The sequence below is a fragment of the Oratosquilla oratoria genome, chromosome 18 (assembly GCF_046742065.1).
Source record: "Oratosquilla oratoria isolate Oo_2021 chromosome 18, ASM4674206v1, whole genome shotgun sequence".
NCBI classification, from domain to species: Eukaryota; Metazoa; Arthropoda; class Malacostraca; order Stomatopoda; family Squillidae; genus Oratosquilla; species Oratosquilla oratoria.
In genome coordinates, this window is record NC_134794.1 from 28,696,886 (window position 1) to 28,715,521 (window position 18,636).

Sequence of the window (18,636 nt, forward strand, 5' to 3'; positions counted from 1 at the left end):
CGGTGACCGTTTTAGACTGGGCTATTTCTTTTTTTAGGCTGTTCCCAAAGTTGATTCATTTGTAAGGAAAGAGTTTCTTGACATCCCTCAGGCACTTTTTCATTTTTATCAAAGCTTCGTGACGCTCTCCTTCTATGAAAACAAAAAAATATATATTCTCTGCACTGGTAGTGCAATGTAGTTCAGTTCGAAGCTTTAAGAATCATTTAGATAAACACCTAAGCAAGATGCTGTAATGATTATAATTTATTTCATATTATTCTTTTTGTTTTATCATTTGTCTGTTTGATTCTCATTTATTATTAGTTATATGTCAATTTATTAGTATTTACTATTTGCCTGTTTGTTATTTAACTATACCTATGCATTTATATCATTTGTTATTTACATTATCATAGTTTGTATTTATTAATTTATTATTATTATGATTGTTTCACATCCGACCTAGATATGGACCAAAAGGTCTGTCGGCATGCTCCGTCTTTGTAATCCTTTACTATATACATTATCTCGTGACCCACAAGGTGTTGTCTGCCGTGTTGTCACGTACTGAATCAAAACATTCACCATATACCGGAAGCTGTCCACTACCCCGAGTATATTAACATGGGATATTCTAAATGCATATTGATTTTTTCATTAAATGGTAGGTGATGTGAGTAATTGTTTTACATGTAAAGAAAAGAGGAGACTTGTTAAACGATGTGGCTTCTCAGGTCAGGCGACGTTGCCCCGCCTCCCGACCTAGGAATTTCCGCGGGATTGGGGCGTGTAGTAATTACATAGAGAAGCTGAGTGCGGGTCTTCGGGCCGCTTTCAGTCTCTTTAATTGTACCGGTCATACATGCAAATATAAAGAAAACTGTGTCTCCCCCGTTTTCTTTGGAGATGGTTTAGACGTGGCAACGCTGCTGGCTTTGCCGACCACATCCTATGGGTCACCAGATAATGGAAGAAGTATAGCATCTCCTTGAATATGTCCAACACATAACTCAAACATTACTATACCCGTTGCACTGAGAACTGGCCGTTAGGTCGGAGCACTGGGAGTTCCCCTGTGGTGCCACATGTAATCATTTTATAATTTTATCTTATTTTATAATTCTATTTTATAATTTTATAATGTTGCCACATATGATTATATTATAATTTTTGTCACACACCACCACTGAGGTAAAAATCAAAGCAATGTTTTCTATACAAAGGTTTCATTTCTTCGAGTCTAGACATGGCATATGGAAAAGAGAGAGCGACGTTGCCGCTACATCTAATCTCTGGCCCCGCCCCCCTCACACTGCATTCAGAAAACATTGCATCCACACGCACGTTCTCGCCATGGATGCCCATGTGTGGCAACACCGGGAAATCTCCTAGCCCCGCCTTATCGGTCATTTCTCCTTGCTCCGACTATAAGTTGAGAGCATTCTCCTTATATGAGTTATTCTCTACAGGTACTCGCTATTATACATATGCTCCACAGCATTCTTAACAAAGTTAACTAATCTTACACACAAAAGAGATCCCATAAGTTCTAATCTCGGCAAGGTAATTGTCATTATGGGTGCAACTCTTGACTTGGAGGCTACTAATGTCACCATATATGAGTTATTCTTTACAGGTACTCGCAAGTATACACATGCTCCACAGCCCCTTTTTGAGACATCACCAAACCCATGAAGTTCTACCTGACAAAGACTCCCCCAAGCTTCTTGTGTAGAATAACATATCTTTTTAGGAAAGGACTTCAAATTTTGGCTATTTAGGAACCATCTCTGAAATTTTAACTTCAACACTGATACGTCTCGGTCCCAAGTTACACTCAATTTCCAATGTTCTTGAAAAAGTGTCTTGCCATGCATGCCAAATGGGATGATTAATTCTAAAGGGTCAAATACCTTAGCTAACAAACTAAAGATGCTTCGCTTAGTAGAAACTACTTCTACACTAGGGTCGGGTCTTATGCTATCAAAGAAGAAAGTGTCCTGTAAGTTGCACCACATCATGCCCAACAGTGTTAGGCTCACCATTATTTATAAGGGCCACTTTGTCATGTGACTGAGTTAATGAACAAACTATTAGACACAAGTTTTGTAAGATCCATGGTAGCACCAGCAAAAATGCTACGTGTTTGACAAAATTCCTCAGAAGCTTCAATGGCAGTATCCATACCACTCGACCAGTTGTCTGTGTACATGTGCATGCTGGGCTATGGCTGAGTAGACCCTTTCTTCTGATCCTTATTTTCACTTTTCCTTTCTTCATTACCACTTTTCTTTCCCTTAAAGGCTTCGGATCTTTCCAGCCTGGAAATTTCCTTATATAAGAATGTCAACAAATAGTCGAAATCGCTTTCATGACCGTCACCATTCCTGGCTCACTCTGGCCACAATTCACTGGGTAAACGAAAAACCTCACATTGTTTTCCTGCGACACTTAGTGCTTCTAAACTGTGAATGTGAATCAGGATCTCATCACGTGACGTTCACAGTTATGCCACGCCCTTTGATCCACTGACGTCATTAATGTGACCATTAAGTATGGCTTGGACATGAGCAAATACAATCCTTTCCGGCTTATTATAACGTTCTTTCAGCAGGTCACAGGCAACAGAGTAATTAGCACTGATGGGTAAGTCCCTTCACTACGTTCCAGGCATCTCCCTCTAGTAAAGACAACAAATACGTAAATTTACTGATCGCTGGAAGGTCTATTGCATCTATCTGGGAGGAATATTGGTAGGGTTGCCACCTCTGTTAAGCTACAATAAAGGACACAAAAACTTTATTGATATTTATCTAACTGGCTATAGATCATAATAGATGCTAATATTAAATGCAGATGAAAATACAAAAAACAAGAATGAGAAGACATTTATTTTACCTTGATCAAAGAATTTTAATTTTTAAAACTATATTTGCCTTAGCTTTTTGCTGCCTTCAGAAAATTTGTATCATCTTTGATGTTTTTAGCGAATTCCAAGCAACTATCTTTTATGAGTTCATTCTTAATTCAACAGAGCATCAGTTCCTTTCATCTCTCCATTTCGATGACATTAAACTAAAAAGTTTCTCATGATAAGATGATGGTCTGAATTGATAGTACAAAAGAAACTATTTTGAAAACATTGATACATTTAAAGTCCATAGCTTTCAAAATAAAATACCACTATCTGCTTTTTGTTTTTGAGTTTATGGAGAGTTCAGAGCTTTTGATAATGTCGAAGTTTCTTTGAATTAATACTACTTCATCAAAAAGTTCATCCATCTTTAATTTAAGCTTTCCTTCTAACTTCAAATATTCTACTACCTCTACAAATTTCTGAAACTTTGAGAATGAATGGCCTAAGAAACTTAGGTTTGATAATTAGCCGAATGTTGAATTTTCATCGAAATCTATTCTGTTTTTCCAAATATCTGATAACATGAAATGTTGGCACTACTATAACAAGTTTTATCGGCTGAGAAGAAACCTGCACAGCGAAGCTATAGCGGTAATCCCCTACCACACTCCTGGCCAAATGGCCACTTCCGGAAGGGAGTGTGTGGTTGGACATTCCGCATAAATCATCGGAAATTTAAAATTCCCGGCTCTGTGCAGGTGGCGCAAGCGTCTACAACCCCACCTCCCCCTCCCTATCCCCTCCCTTCTTACTCGGCTGCACGGATTGAGCCGTCACTTAGCATCGCGGAACCAGACGAGTCGGTCACTCAACAACCCACCTTCTTTTCATGCAGGTAAGTCTGGTTCCTGCTCGTGCTCGTGTTCTCGTAGGGAGCTCTACCTGTTCTCCTGCAGTTTTTCCCCTTCGGTGTTGTGTCCAGACACCTTTGGGACACCCCGTCTATGATTACCATTATTCTATTTTCAGACCAAACGCTTGTGTGTGGAATCCGGCTGCACAGCCAGGATCTCGTCAGACGGCCACCACGACCTCTGCTCCCGCCATACCCCTTGTTTCTCACAAGCTGGCGTTGTGTGCAAAGCGCGGGTTGAGGAGATTCGTGCTGCTCCTCCCAAAACCCGTTCCAAGCTAGCTAGCTGCCCTCGAACTCCTTCGGGAGGCATGGCGCAGAGCTCGGAAATTGAAATCCGCTGACGACCCCCCCCCCTAGTGTGGGCGGATCCAGCGTTAGGCGTGGAATTGGGCCTCGTTCGCCCTCGCCATCCGTCTCCCTATGTCTCCGAGACTTCCGTTGGTGCACAACCTGGGCCTCTCGGAGTACAAGGGGACGAGTCTGATGTTGCGGAGTATGGTGTCCCCGAGCGTCCTCAGGCCTCTCGGCAGCCCCATACATCCGACCATCAAGGGTCCTTAAAACCCTTACGGCTTGCTTTGTCAAGCACCCCCACGAACTCGTCTTCCTCCCTAGTTCACTCGCGTGAACCCGGCAGGAAATCTCGCTCGAAAAAGAGGTCTGCCTCACCGAGGTCCAGGACGCTCAGCTTGTCCCCACCCTCCTCAGCCTCTCCCCCCAACTCACCCTCCCTTCCTCGCTCTCCTTTTCCTCGCCGTAAATCCCACAAGGGCAGGGAGCCGGAGGACGAAACGAGGGGAGAGGGAACTCTGGCTGCCCAAGTGGCTGCCCTCCTTCCGTCCCTGATAGGCCCCGTCCTTGAATCGGCCCTATCACATTATCCGGCCTTTCAGGCCGCGCAAATCATAACGCACCCCTCTCCAGAGCAACCTCCTATTGAACCTACGGCTCTAGCCCCCCCCCTCCCACTCTCCCTCCTGGTCCTTCCCTCCGCCCCTCCGTGCCGGCGACAGGTATAGGACTAGAAGGCCCCTCTCAGGAGGAACCCCCCAATCAGACGTCCGTCGGGTTGGACGGGGTGGAGGACCACTACAGTTCTTCTTTACCTTATCCTCCTACCATGACGGACTCTTTTGAGTTCCGCCCCTTCTCATGGTGTGACCTTCCCCGGTCCTGGGAGTACTCGTTTGGAGAAGGCCACAAGCTAGTGGCCTGGTCTCCCGACTACTCGCTACCGGAGGGCTGGAGGAGGAGAGATGACGTTATCCTAAAGTGGGCCAACGACGAGGAGGGGGCTAAGGTTCTATATAAGATTCGACCCCTCTCCGCCCCGGCCTCCACGCCCTCCAGGATTTCCACCTCTAACACTCTGGACGCATTAGGTGCTCTCCTGGAGAACCCTCGTTTAAACCCTGATGGGCATATGTTTGTCGACAGGTCGGGGGACTCGCCGGCGGTAGCACTCTCCCCAAACGCCTGGTTCCCGCAGGAGAAAGGGGAGAAGGCCTTAGACATCCCTGCTCTCTTCGAGCGGGCCCAAGACCAACCCAAGACGGTTCCTCCTCGACGGCATATCCCTTCATCATTCCCCGTCGTCCTGCCACCACCCTTCGCGCCGGAGGGCCTGCGCGATTGCTTATGGCACTCGGGCAGGGACCCCGCCCTCCCCCATCAACTTAGTGAACCGGAGGCTAAGTTGCTGACGACGGAGGCCTCGACCAGACAAGACCTTGCCTCTACCATCTCGACCGTCACGGCAATCGCGATGATGAGGAACTGGCTGACGACGCTCGCCACGAGCTTTGAGGACTTCCCGCGGGAAGAATTGAGGTGAGTGGGATATTTCAATCTATACAGAGGGTCCAGCCTGTCCTGGCGAGAGACGCTCAGGTAGCGTCTTCACCCAGGACGGAGCCTCTTGACTAGCGCCCGAGGACGAGGTCGTTCGGAAACGACCTCGGCCTCGCATATGTTATACGTTCTACAATTGAGCGATGTGACTTTATTACACCCTCCGGGGATCGGGATCCTTCTCGCCCTACTAATTTGATTCGCGTGTTTTCTGTATGCAGACACACCCTGGCGGCACTCTCTACCGTGGCAGAGGGTACAGCCAACATGGCGTCATCAGCCCTACCCCCAGCAGCGAGGGCCTTCACCGCGGCTCGTTTGGCAGCTCGTCAGTCTGCAACGCGGTCGGCCCCGGAGATAGCTCGCCGGGGCGTGGTGAGAGCAGCTCCCCTTTCCCGTGGTCTGTTCGACCAGGAAGCGACAGACCGCGTCTTCGCTACGGTCCCGACCGTCATCCAGATCCAACAACCCTCCCAACCTTCGGAGACACGCGATAGTGACCATCTCCGCTAGCACAGTTCTGGACTTCCTGTCTTGGCTAGCTGACACCACCAACAGGGCACCGGCGACGATCTCGGCTCACTCCGCAGCCCTCGCTGATCCACTCTGCTTCGGCATGAACATCAGAGTGCCACAAAGGGAGCGAAACCTTCTAATGAAGGGAATCCGCGCCTCGAGAGAGCCGAGACGTCAGCCGGTCCTAGCCTGGTCCTTGCATCGTGTTCTGCAGTACCTGACGTTCGAAGGGACCATCATGGAGGGGGAACACTTCCTTCAACGTGCCGTCTTTCTGCTCGCCCTGGCTACGGGTTATAGGGCGTCACAGCTGGCGGCGATCACCCGCCACCAGTCCTTCTCCAACCTGGAGGAGGACTGCTCTGCCCTAACTCTCGCTCCATCACCTACATTCCTAGCCAAGAATGAGCAGGCGGACGACATGATTGGCCCTATCAGAATACCATCCTTCCTGGAGGAAGGAAACCCACACCCGCTGTGCCCGGTCCGTGCGTTTAAAGACTACGTGGAACGCACGGAAGGGGTGTCCGAGGATCATCTCTTCTACAATTCGAAATCTCGGAACCCCCTAACCCCGAGGTCCCTGGCGCGTCTACTTTGCCGCATTATAGAGAAGGCCGACCCGGGCCATGCCCCCCACGCCCACAACATCAGAGGCCTCGCGGCATCGCTGGCATTTCTCCGCACCCACTCTGTGGAACGGGTGCAGGACCTCGGGGGCTGGGCATCAGCAACTTCCTTCAAGACACGGTATCTCTACCACTCGATCACCCCTGTCCCATGTGTCGCCATGGGAACGGCTCCACCCCTCTCTTCGCAAAAGAAGGGGGGCAAAGGGCGACCGAGGGGTAGGGGAAGGCCCAGGAACCGCTGAGCAAGATACAATATTCTACATAGAATTTATGCACTATGTAAATTGTACAATATTATTTTTATAAAAAATAAACAAATGAATATATATATATATTGATATTGATATCGATATAAGTACTTGATGCTTTTTGTCTCCCCTCTACTGAATGATAAGATGAATAGTCTCCCATACGAGACACACGTAATAACGGCTTGAGCCCTGTCCTCGACTACAATTTGGGCTTCACCTTCTCCTCCCACCTATCCTCGTCTCATGCTTAGCTTCGCTGTGCAGGTTTCTTCTCAGCCGATAATACTTCTTTGTCGCGGCTAGTGCCGCTTAAATTGTTTTTATCGGCTTAAGAAACCTGCACAGATTTAGGGTCCCTCCCTCCTCCCACAGGCGAAGCCTTCATTTCTCATTGAAGTGACGGCTCAATCCGTGCAGCCGAGTAAGAAGGGAGGGGATAGGGAGGGGGAGGTGGGGTTGTAGACGCTTGCGCCACCTGCACAGAGCCGGGAATTTTAAATTCCCGATGATTTATGCGGAATGTCCAACCACACACTCCCTTCCGGAAGTGGCCATTTGGCCAGGAGTGTGGTAGGGGATTACCGCTATAGCTTCGCTGTGCAGGTTTCTTAAGCCGATAAAAACAATTTAAGCGGAACTAGCCGCGACAAAGAAGTATTCTCGCATAAATTTGACTGTTCTTGTGGTATTTATAACAAATTACGGCTCGATTTTGTGAAGGGCTTCATCATTACCTTGTATAATGCGCCATGTTTGTTTTGGTTCTTCGTGAGTTCAGTTGATAGACGGAGGTATTGCCTTTCCAAACGTCTAACGGCACCTCTTTTCTTCCTCTATTTATTTATTTTTATTTTATTATTATTATTATTATTTTTTATTTGTGGTGATTCTCATATTTAGGAACATTGTTTATGATTTTCTGTGTTTCCCTAAATGACCGCTTTTTTTTTCTTTCTTTTTTTAATGGAGAATTGAGTTATACATAAAATGAGGCTATGCGGTCTGCTGTCTGCTGCTCTGTGCTTCTGGTATTGTGCGGACTAGTTGACAGAGTCTGCACCCTTACAAGAAATAAACACATTTGCAATCACGTCTTGAGAGCAGGAAATTGATCTACCAGTCAAAACGATTTCAAAATAAAGGACAAACAGTGTAATTTCAAATGTCAATAAAGGACCAGGACAAATAGAGCTGAATAAAGGACTGTCCTTTGAAATAAAGGACGGTTGGCAACCCTAAATATTGGTCCCAGAAAGACTGCTACTGGGTGAGTTCACTCAACAGGGGGTAGTTCCAGTTTGGGTAATTTCACATTGGGGATTTCTTAATATTGAACAGAAGACTTTCCCCTTGCACTACCATCTTGAGGACCTGCTGCTACTGCTACAGCTTGCTCCCTTACCTTGTCTTCGGCTAGCATCCTTGGCTCTGCACTTGCGAGTCGAAAGTTATAAGTTTTGTCTAAATATTACTGAAGTTCGTCTTCGTCTATCTCAGATTCTACTGTTTCTTGAGCTTCATCTATCTCTGTTAGTTTTTGTCGTATTCCGAAGGCGTGTTCAATTTGACTAACGGGAGGGTGTGATCTTGTAGAATCTCGCTTTTAACGTATTAGAGGCTCTAGTTACCCATCCTCTACATGGCGTTCTTGTCTCTAGTAGTTTCTCAATTTTGACTTCACCAGGTTTCTTAATTCTTATTTATCATCTTAGTAAGTTCATTCCTTGGGACTGGTCATCATTAACGTGGGGCATAACTAGCCCACCATATGTGAATTAAAACTTGGAGGGACGCTGTCTCCACTCTATTAAAGTAAACCTACTTCTTAAGTAATTAAATGAAAATCATACATTTCTTGGATAACTTACTAACAGAAACAATAAGCATAATTACTATACAATACAGTTTGATATTTATACTTTATTTTTTTTTTTACTGCAAATAATAGCTCAGAAAGGAGAAAGTAATTAGACTAAAACATTATTGGAACCTAACGTATTTCCATGAAGAGTGATCCGAAATATAAGCAAATACTCTTCCAATTCCAACATAAAGTATTTCGACATCGCCTGGGATCCACACACTAACAATGACATATACAAACTAGAGTCCACACAAAATAGAGCAGCAATATGGATCAGACGCAATTATAGACACACTACACCAGTCACTAGGTTAAAATAAGAAATTAAACTTGAGCCACTTCAACAAGAAGACAAATACACAGACAACGAATGATGTACAAAATCACAAACAATTTAGTTGACATAAACAAAGAAACTTGCACACCCAACAAATACACGAATAACTAGAGGTAGTCACAACCTAAAATACCACACATACCAATATATTCGAGTGCTCATTATTCCCCGCAGCATCCAAGAGTGAAATCATCTCCCAATCCACGTAGTTGTCCCACTCTTGATACTTTTAGAAATTGGATCACCCACCACTACCTACCTCTCCTCAATTCAAATACCAGTCCTAACCCTAATTCTGATCCCACCCTTAACCCTTATCCAAACCCCATTCCTAGTTCAAATCCTCCCGACCTTTAATTCCCCAGCTCATTGCCCTCAATTAATACCGCCCACAAGTGGCCCTCTGCGGGTATCCGCAAAGAAAGTTACGTTTATTACCACACAAAACCGTTTATCCATCCAATAATATGTAAAGTATCAATGTTATATATATTCACACGGTATATCTATCATAATATAAATATAATTATAAAGGAATAAGAGAATATACATCATTATAGAAAATTATCCCCACTCAAAAGTCTGCAGCCGTCATATTGCATCGAGTTCTTACTTTTCTTCCAAGGATTGAACCTAATTATAAAAGGTAAAAGTTTTGTTAATAATATTTAATGACAATATTATTAGTTAATCATTCACCAAATGCCATGTAATAGTCTGCAAAATATTAATGGAAAACTGCAATACATTTTTCAATAATATGCAGTGTCATTTCATTTTAGTATATCTACATGGTCAATTAAATCATCTCGGTACTTTGTTGATTTGCAACGAACAACTAATTTGATAAGTTTTAAAATTGTCTGACTTCATCATATTCAAATTTAGTTTTGTCATATTTTTTACGCAACGATGCATATAGATTGTATACGATCATCATTGACTGGTTTCACTGATGATATTACTTCTCCGTATTTTGACAACATACAAGCAGACGACAAAACACTGAGCGTAACAAAATGAGAAATACGCTTTAAATTTGCGGGAGTGACATAGAAATGGTCAGTATGAAATATGTTGTCAGTAGAATATCATAGTTGAAATGGTTCCAGTTTTGCACCGTATTCATTATTCTTAAATTGTGCTTGCAAGTAAAAATGAAGGAAGGGCGTTTTCAAAGTCGCCCGATTTGTGGGGTAACAAGTGCGGTGAACATACAGATTTCTACACACGAAAAATCGTGCTGTCAAAATATCCCATAGTAGATGAAGACAAATTTTTCACTTAATGATCACACAATTATACCAAAGTTTTCCATATTGTGCTTATTCTTTTAAAGTTAGAAAGGTAAGAATAACTTTGTTGTAATAATTTATTTTCTGGAACTACATTTTGAAACATATTTCAACAGTAAGTATATGGTAATAGCATTTACTGTGTACCTAATCCAGAAAAAATAGGCCTAGGAAATTATTTGTACTTGATTTGTGAACACATTAATGTTCTTTAATCACATTAAATACTTGAACTTGTCAGCAACAAGTTATCAAACACTTTTCCCTCAGATTTCATGAAGACTTTTTTTGTTGAGTAACTTTTCAAGTATGAATTCACAATAGTGGTTAACTTTCATAATCCAGTTGTCATACTTTGAAGAATGGTCACTCTCACATCACTGATCACATCACAAAATTTTTGAGGATTGAATATGAGAAAAGAATTGTATTTTGCTGGTCAAAATTGAAAGATATTTGGGTCAATATTTGTCTTATCTTTGTTTAACACTTCCTTCTTGGGGTAACTCAGCTGGACTGATATACTATTGCTCTCAGCTACCCAAGGTGCAGGTGCATGCAGAATAGGTAACTTATCTGGGACATCTTTTAGGATCTTGTCCAAAGCTCTCTTGAAGACTTCAGTACTACACCTGGTCAAATTCCTGATTCTTCTTGGTAGGCAGTTGAATAGTTTGGGTCCCTCATGTGTAGAACTGTTAGCATGGAGGGATCCAAGTCATTGAGAGACACCTTCAGGTATTCCTCTGCTATAGATTCTTATTTGTCTTTGATGATACTGTTCCCTGATGCTCATAGATGTCTCCATAGTAGGGTTGGGCACTTGCCTCTCTAAAATTTTCCACATATGAATTATGGTGTACCACTCTCATCTGTGCTACATTGAGTAAAATTGTAGTTTTCAGTCTAGTCTAATAATCTTTATCTGTCCCAATAACTGTTTTTTAAGTGAACACCCTCTGAATTTGTTTAAGTTGTTCAGTATTGCAAATTTTGTTTGATAACCATATGCGACAGACATATTCAAGTTTTGAGAATTTGAGTGACTTCCAAAGTAGGTGCTCAGGCTGCTGAGTTATGAAATTATGTAAAATCCAAGCTATCTGCTGGTTTGCAGTCTTCATAATATTGTCTATATGTTCTTTAAAGGTTAATTTATTATTGAGTTGAATGCCAAATTCCTTATGTTGTCCTCATTAATTTCCTGTTCATTGACATATTAGGGCATTACTTTTAAATTTACATTAATCCCATATCAAATCAGCTCAAATTTTTCACTGCTAAATTTCATATTGTTTCCTCTTGCTCAGTCAGTTATGGAATGAAGGTATTTTTTAAGGTTTGCCGTATCTGCTAGAGACTTTATATTGCAACAGATACAAGTGCTGTCAGCAAAGGATAACACTCATGAACTATATTCAATATCTCCAATCATTATTAAAAATAGGGTTCAAATACTGATCCATGGAGGACCTCAGTTGCAACATGGGAGCTACCAGACATTGCATCATTGATGCACCTCCTTCCTGTTGTGTAAGAAACTGTGGAACCATATACCTATTTTTCCTCCAATTCCTTATTCTTTAGCCTTTCTTAGGAGGATATCATGGTCTACAGTATTGAACACTGGCAAAAGCAAGGTATATAATATCTATATCGATAGCCTTACAGACAGTCTCAAGTGGTATGTCATAATGCTGGAGAAGTTGTGATACACATAACCAACCACTATGAAAACTGTGTTGTCTCTCATTTAATCTGTTATTGCACCCCAGATAGTGGGCAATCCTTTCCCTCAATATTATTTTCATTATCTTTGTAATATAAGATGTTAAGACCACTAGTCTGTAGTTTTTTGGCTCATCTTTTGAACCCCCCTTGTAGATTGGGGCAACTATACCCTCTTTAAATAGGTCAGGGATTTCTCCCATGTCTAATGACTTGTTATATTTTGTGTAAGGGTTGTGCAAGTGCTTTGCAACATCTCTTCAACATTGTTGCAGGCATATCATCTGATCTAGCAACAGAGCTTGGTCTCAATTCTTTCATAGCATCCTCAACATCTTGTACTGTAAAAGTGATATCTGTTAATATTGTTGAAGAGGTTTCTCCACTGATGGTGTGCTGAACATACTGTTATACTGTAGCTGTAGTGTCTCAGCAATGTCTCTGTCTACCTCAACAAGCTGTCCATCATGGTTTATTAGGGACCTATACCTGCTTTTGTTTTTAGTTTTCTTTTTGCAAAAAAATAGAAATATTTTGGATTTTGTTTTATTGTAGCTGTTGCTGTCTATTCTTCTTGTTCTTGTTCTTGTTCTTTCAGAAATGATTCCTTAAATTTCAGTTCAGTGTCTACAATTTGCCAATTAATTTTTTGTTTTACTTCATCTTTGAGTGACTGTAACTAGAATTTCTTTTGCAGCTTGCCTTGTTTCCTCATTAGCAACCTCCTGTCCCTTGAGATTTTGCCTTTACAAATTATCCTCATCTGTATGACAGGCACATGTATCCTAGCACAATGGTTAACAAAATGTTCAGCATTTCATTAACTGTAGTTCCCAGTGTCAGCAGCTCATCCCAATTTGCCTCTTTAAGAGACTGGTTGAGCATCAAATGTGCATCAAAGTGTGATACTACAACTCGTATATCTAGAATCAGGTCATTCCTTATATAAAAAGTTACTCCTCCATGGTTTCGGCTTAGTCTGTCAGTTCAAAAAAGTGCATAATTGTCCGTGTTCACTTCTGCATCCACATTATTACTGTTAAGATAGGTTTTGGTGAGTGCTATAAATATGTGGTATTTATATTTTTTGAGAGAGAGAGTGGAGGAAGTGGATAGCTTAGATATTTGGGTGTGAATGTGGTGGGAAAGGGATGAGTGGAGGTGGAAGTAGAATGTAGATTGAAAGAAGCAAGTAAGTACCTTGGGGGATTAAAAAGTGTAATGAGAAATAGACATTTGGGAATGGATGCCAAGATGAGATTATATGAAGGAGTAATTGTGCCAACAGCACTGTATGGGGAGGAAACATGGAACATAAGAGAGGAAGAGTTTAAATGCATTTGAGATGAAATGCCTGAGAAGTATGGTAGAGGTTCCTAGGCTGGATAGAGTGAGAAACAAGGAGATTAGGAGGAGAGAGGGGGTGGAAAGGGAATTGGGAGATAGGATTGATGAAAGAGTATTGGGATGGTTTGGACGAATGAGTGAAGAAAGATTAGTAAAAGAGGTGTGGAAGGCAGAGGTGGAGTGAGTGAACATGATGGGGCAACCAAGGATGAAATGGATGGATGGGGTAAAAGGGGCATTGGGAAAGAGGGGAATGTGTTAAGGAAAGAAGGGAGAAGACAGAAGATGGGGGTGAGTGGAGAATGGTTGTGTATGGATGATGCTGTGATGGAGTTGGTAGGGGATGGGGAGTTGAGGGAGTATGTGTGAATGATATTTTGACACATTCCGAAGGGATTTCTCCTTGTCTTCTCTTTTTCTGCATTAGGGGATGGGGAGGGGGGTTACCAACTAAATGAAGTGGCCTTGCCGTGAAGGTGCTGTGTCTTGTTATATTACTTCTGACCCAGGGCAGTGAACGAGATACAGGGATGATCCGTCATCCAAGAGGAACCAAGAAAAGAGGGTGGGAGGGGTGATGAATGGGAGTGGAGTATGTGGGGATGAAGTGGGTGGGAATGGATTTATGCTTTTGACTTTGGCTATCTCCCACATAAGGGGGTATGTATGTGTGTATGTATTTATATTTTGTGACTTTTTTATACAATCTTCAATTACTTAGGTGCAAGACATAACAAAGAAGATTTTTGGGATTTTTTTCACATTTGAGAGTAATGAGAGGGGTTGGTGTTTTTTGCTGGTGACAAGCTCATAAGGGGTGAAGAGGAGCAGTTACCAATTGTTTACTATCCTTATGTGACAAAGTGATAAGAAGTTAGTCAGTGTTGATAGGAAGAGATTGTGGGCCTGCCGTGCAGATCAAGTGTTAGCCATTTTGGGCCAAACCTTCAGATGGAGGTGAGGTTGGTCGTGAGATTTGAAAATAGATGGGAGATTATTTTTCTCATTAACTACCAATGGGCCATTCTCATTATTGATACCTATAATAATAATCTATCTATATATATCAAGGGCTTCTTTCCCCTTATAAGGAAAGTAGCCAAGTCAAAGGCATGCATCCACTCCCACCCATTCCATGCCCATCTACCACCCTTGTTTCTCTCTCATCTTAGCTCCTCATGGATGAAGGGTCATCCCTGTCTCTAGCCCACTGCCCAGGTTGGAAGCAATGCAGGAAGACAGAGTATACCCACAGCAAGGCCACTTAACTTAGTTGGCAACCCCCTCTCTGTACCCTCATGTGGAAAATAGAGAAGATGGGGAGAAATTTCTTTGGGCTACATCAAAGTATCAACCATTCTCCACTTACCCATATCCCATGCCTTCTCCCTTCTTTGTTCAACATTTTCCTCTTACTCAAAGTCCTTGTCACCCCATCCATCCATCTCATCCTCAGTCACCCCTTCTTTCTTTGTTCATTCTTTCCATATGTCCAAACCATCGCAATACTCTTTCATCAGCCTTATCTGGCATCTCCTTTTCCACCCCCAATCTCCTCCTCATCTCCTTATTCCTCACACTATCCAATCTTATAGCCCCTATCATATTTCTCAGACACTTCATCTCAAACACATTTATAGTTCTCATTTCTGCCTCTCTCAAACTCCAAGTCTCTTCTCCATACTGTATTGTTGGCACAATCACCCCTTCATATAATCTTCCCTTTGCATCCTTTCCCAAATGCCTACTTCTCATAACACTTTTTATTCCCCAAAACTTCTCTTGGTCTATAATTTACGTGTACCCCCACTCCACTATTTCCTGCCACATGCAACCCCAAATATATCCTCCAGCTTCTCTCCTTTAAGACTTAGTTCATCTCACTGCCATCCTCTCCCCTTGTACATTTTATCACCATACTTTTACCTGCATTTACCTTCAACTTTCTCCTATCACATACCTCCCCAATCTCCATCAATAACTCCTTTCATTCCCCCTCAGACCCTGCCACAAGTGCAGTGTCATCAGCAAACAAAAACTTGCTCACCTCCCACTTTTATCCTTTATCTTTAACCATAGTCCCCTGCCCATTACCCTCACTTTTACCTCTCATACCACCCCATCCATGTACACATTGAACAGCCATGGTGACATGACACAGCACTGATGCAGCCCCACCTTTGCCTCAAACCACTCGCCCTCTCCATTTCCAATTCTAACACAGGCTGTACTACTCTCATAAAATCTCTTTACTGCCCTTAACAGCTATCCCCCAATCCCATATATCTATAATACCTCTCACAGTGCTTTCCTGTCATAAGCCTTCTTCAAATTCATAAAGGCCCCCCCAAAAAATCCTTACCTTTTACCAAAGCCTTCTCACAAATCTGCCTTACCACAAAAATCTGATTCACACATCCTCTTCCTTTTATAAAATCACACTGCTCCTCACCAATTACTCCCTCTGTTCCTCTCCTGATCCTCTCAGTTAAAACTAGTCTAAATGACATGATGTATGAGGAAAGACAGAAGAAATAAGGACACCCACTTTGGAAAAATTAAGTGAGGGAGGCAACATGATAATGATATTTAATCTGGAAACTAGTTTAGAGAAAGTGAACAGAAAAAACTGTTAGCATAAGAAAGATAAAAAACAAACCTGTTTTTAATATGTCAGGAAGTATAACTTTTCACACAAAAGTAGAACAAGTTAGATGAAAATATAACCAAAGCCAAAACTATAAAAGATCTCGAGTGATGATTTGATAAATGGAGGAAAAGAGATGGAACCCCATGAGGATTACTCCAACCACATACACCATAGTAAAAACACGCACATGTAAGCAAGATTGACAGAATACAAAGGCCAGCAACCAAAATGGTCCCCAGCCTGGCAGATAAACCATATGAGGAAAGACTAAAGGTACTGGACCTGCCAGTTTTGAAAGATTGAAGAGAAAAGAGGTGACATGATTACAGTGTTCAGGTCACTAAAGGAAATAGATTGCATTGGTAGAAGAGATCTCCTGATTAAAAGTGGGAGAGCATAAAGAGGTCATGGAAGTAAATTAAGAAAGATCATATGTCGAAAGGATGTGAAGAAATATAGTTTTCCATATAGATGCATAAATATGTGGAATAGCTTAGAAGGTAATATAGTCCAAGTTCAAACAGTACATGAATTGAAATCTAGATATGATAATTGGAAATCAAAGATATAAATTAAGTTCGAACTGTACATGAATTTGAGTCTAGGTATGTTAGAAAATTAGAGAATAGGAGACAGGACACGAGCGTTACTCCTTTCCTATATACTACAATTAAGTAAATACAGTGGTGGTGGCGAGAGTGGCAGGTTGATGCAACACTCCTAGATTTGCCTTTAATAAGCAAAGCTAGATGGAAATATTGCCAATTGAGTGGACAAGGGGGAAGCAGTGCTATTTCAGGGTCACAGTAGAGGTAAAATATTGCTGATTTCAACTTTGGGAGAGAGGATCAGGTAGGGAACATAGTGATTTTCATTATGACATGATGACGGTGACGCTCCTAGATTTGACTTTAACAGGCAAAGCCAGATGAAAATACATGTCAATTGAATGGACAGATGCTGAGCAAAGCTTTTCAAGGTCACAGTAGAGGCAGAACATTGCTGATTCCAACTTTTGAGGAATCAGGGAGGGAAAACAGTGATCTTCATCTCCAAAGTCGTTCATGATTGGAAACAAAAGAAGATCAAAATTAACTCTAGCTTATTTACATTATAGAATGCTGTCTTTTTTTGTTGTACTTACACTAATAATGGTAAATTTTGAAGGTTTCACAGCCAAAAAGGTAAGTCCATTGAAAAACTTGATCAGTGTAATGCAGGGAATGAATTAGAGAAAAAGATAAGTTACAAGTTGGATACTCTGCCATAGAGGTAAGTGAAATTCTATAAGAGCTGAAAAGCTATAAAAAATTAATTTCCTCCCATGAGGCTAGATTGCATGATTTGAAGCAAAAACTTTAGCAAGAAAAGGGAACAATCCTGGCTCAGAAACCAGAGATTGATCATTTGAAAAGAGAAAATGAAACTTTTACAAATGAGTGAAAAAATCTTTTCAATACCACGAAGGTAAAAGAGGATAGATCAAAAACAAATGTGGATAGGAGAGAATGAGTAACCTTTAACAAGATCATAGAGCAGCAGGGGAGAGATAGCCTAGAAGAGGGATAGTTAAGGTAATTGTATAAAAAAAGAAAGAATCTCTTGTCAGAGATGCAGGTGACAAGTCCAGAAGCATCATACTCTCTGGTTGCTGAGAAAAACATGTCATTTCATGGAAATGCCAGCAGACATGAAAAGTAGAAAGTTTGTGGTGACTTATGTGCCCCCAAAAACGAACGCTTGGAAAGAGAATGAGCATATGAAAATGCTAGAAGATACAAGGCATTCATTAAATGGGATACTAATGGGCAGAGGTAACCTGGTAATTATGGGGGACTTTAACTGCTGAGAAATTTGTTGGGAGGACATGACAGTGAAAGGCGGAGAAGACTTGTGGGGTAAAGTATTACTGGACATGACCATGAAATATACAATGACACAGTGGATCAGTGAAAGCATCAGATACAAAAAATGAGGAGCCATTGAGACTAGATTTAATATTTACAACAGAACCTGAAATTGGATAAAATCCAGTATAATACTCCAATTGGAAAGAGTGACCATATACTTAGTGAGACTGAGCTAAAGGAAGAAATATACATGGAGAGAAATGAAAAGCATAGGAAAGGAAGATTGATGTACAGCAAAACAGACTTGGGAAAACTAAAGAAATTCCTTCAGAATGCAAATTGGGAAAATTTTTACATGGAAGAGAAATGGGATATCTTGATGGAAAATTACAATGAAGGGGTGAATAGGCATGTACAAGATAGAAGCTAGAGAGAGTGTACATTAAATGCTGGTTCAACAGAAGATGCAGCGAGGCAAAAGATAGAAGGGACAGAGGTTGAAAAAGATGGAGAAAAGATAAAAAACCTGGAAAATGACAAGTATATATAAACTATAGAAA

General features: G+C 41.8%; 2 protein-coding genes across 5 annotated transcripts in view; both read left to right on the forward strand.

The window, feature by feature from the left end:
• The first annotated feature begins 4,152 nt into the window (after positions 1-4,152).
• Positions 4,153-6,248, forward strand: LOC143034905 (uncharacterized). Its single transcript, XM_076201248.1, has 2 exons — positions 4,153-5,585; positions 5,828-6,248. Exons 1-2 carry the CDS (start codon positions 4,876-4,878, stop codon positions 6,117-6,119), a joined length of 1,002 nt encoding a protein of 333 aa, XP_076057363.1. The 5' UTR covers positions 4,153-4,875; the 3' UTR covers positions 6,120-6,248.
• Positions 6,249-10,166: 3,918 nt separating this feature from the next.
• LOC143035133 (CUE domain-containing protein 1) overlaps positions 10,167-18,636 on the forward strand; it is a 188,539-nt gene continuing 180,069 nt past the window's right edge. For 2 of the 4 annotated variants that reach the window (XM_076201732.1, XM_076201735.1), the window contains exon 1: positions 10,167-10,267. The gene's annotated coding sequence lies outside the window, so the exon portion shown is untranslated. Of the gene's footprint in view, positions 10,268-10,421; positions 10,554-18,636 lie in introns of those variants that run through there. The other 2 variants (XM_076201734.1, XM_076201733.1) reach the window with 2 other exon arrangements.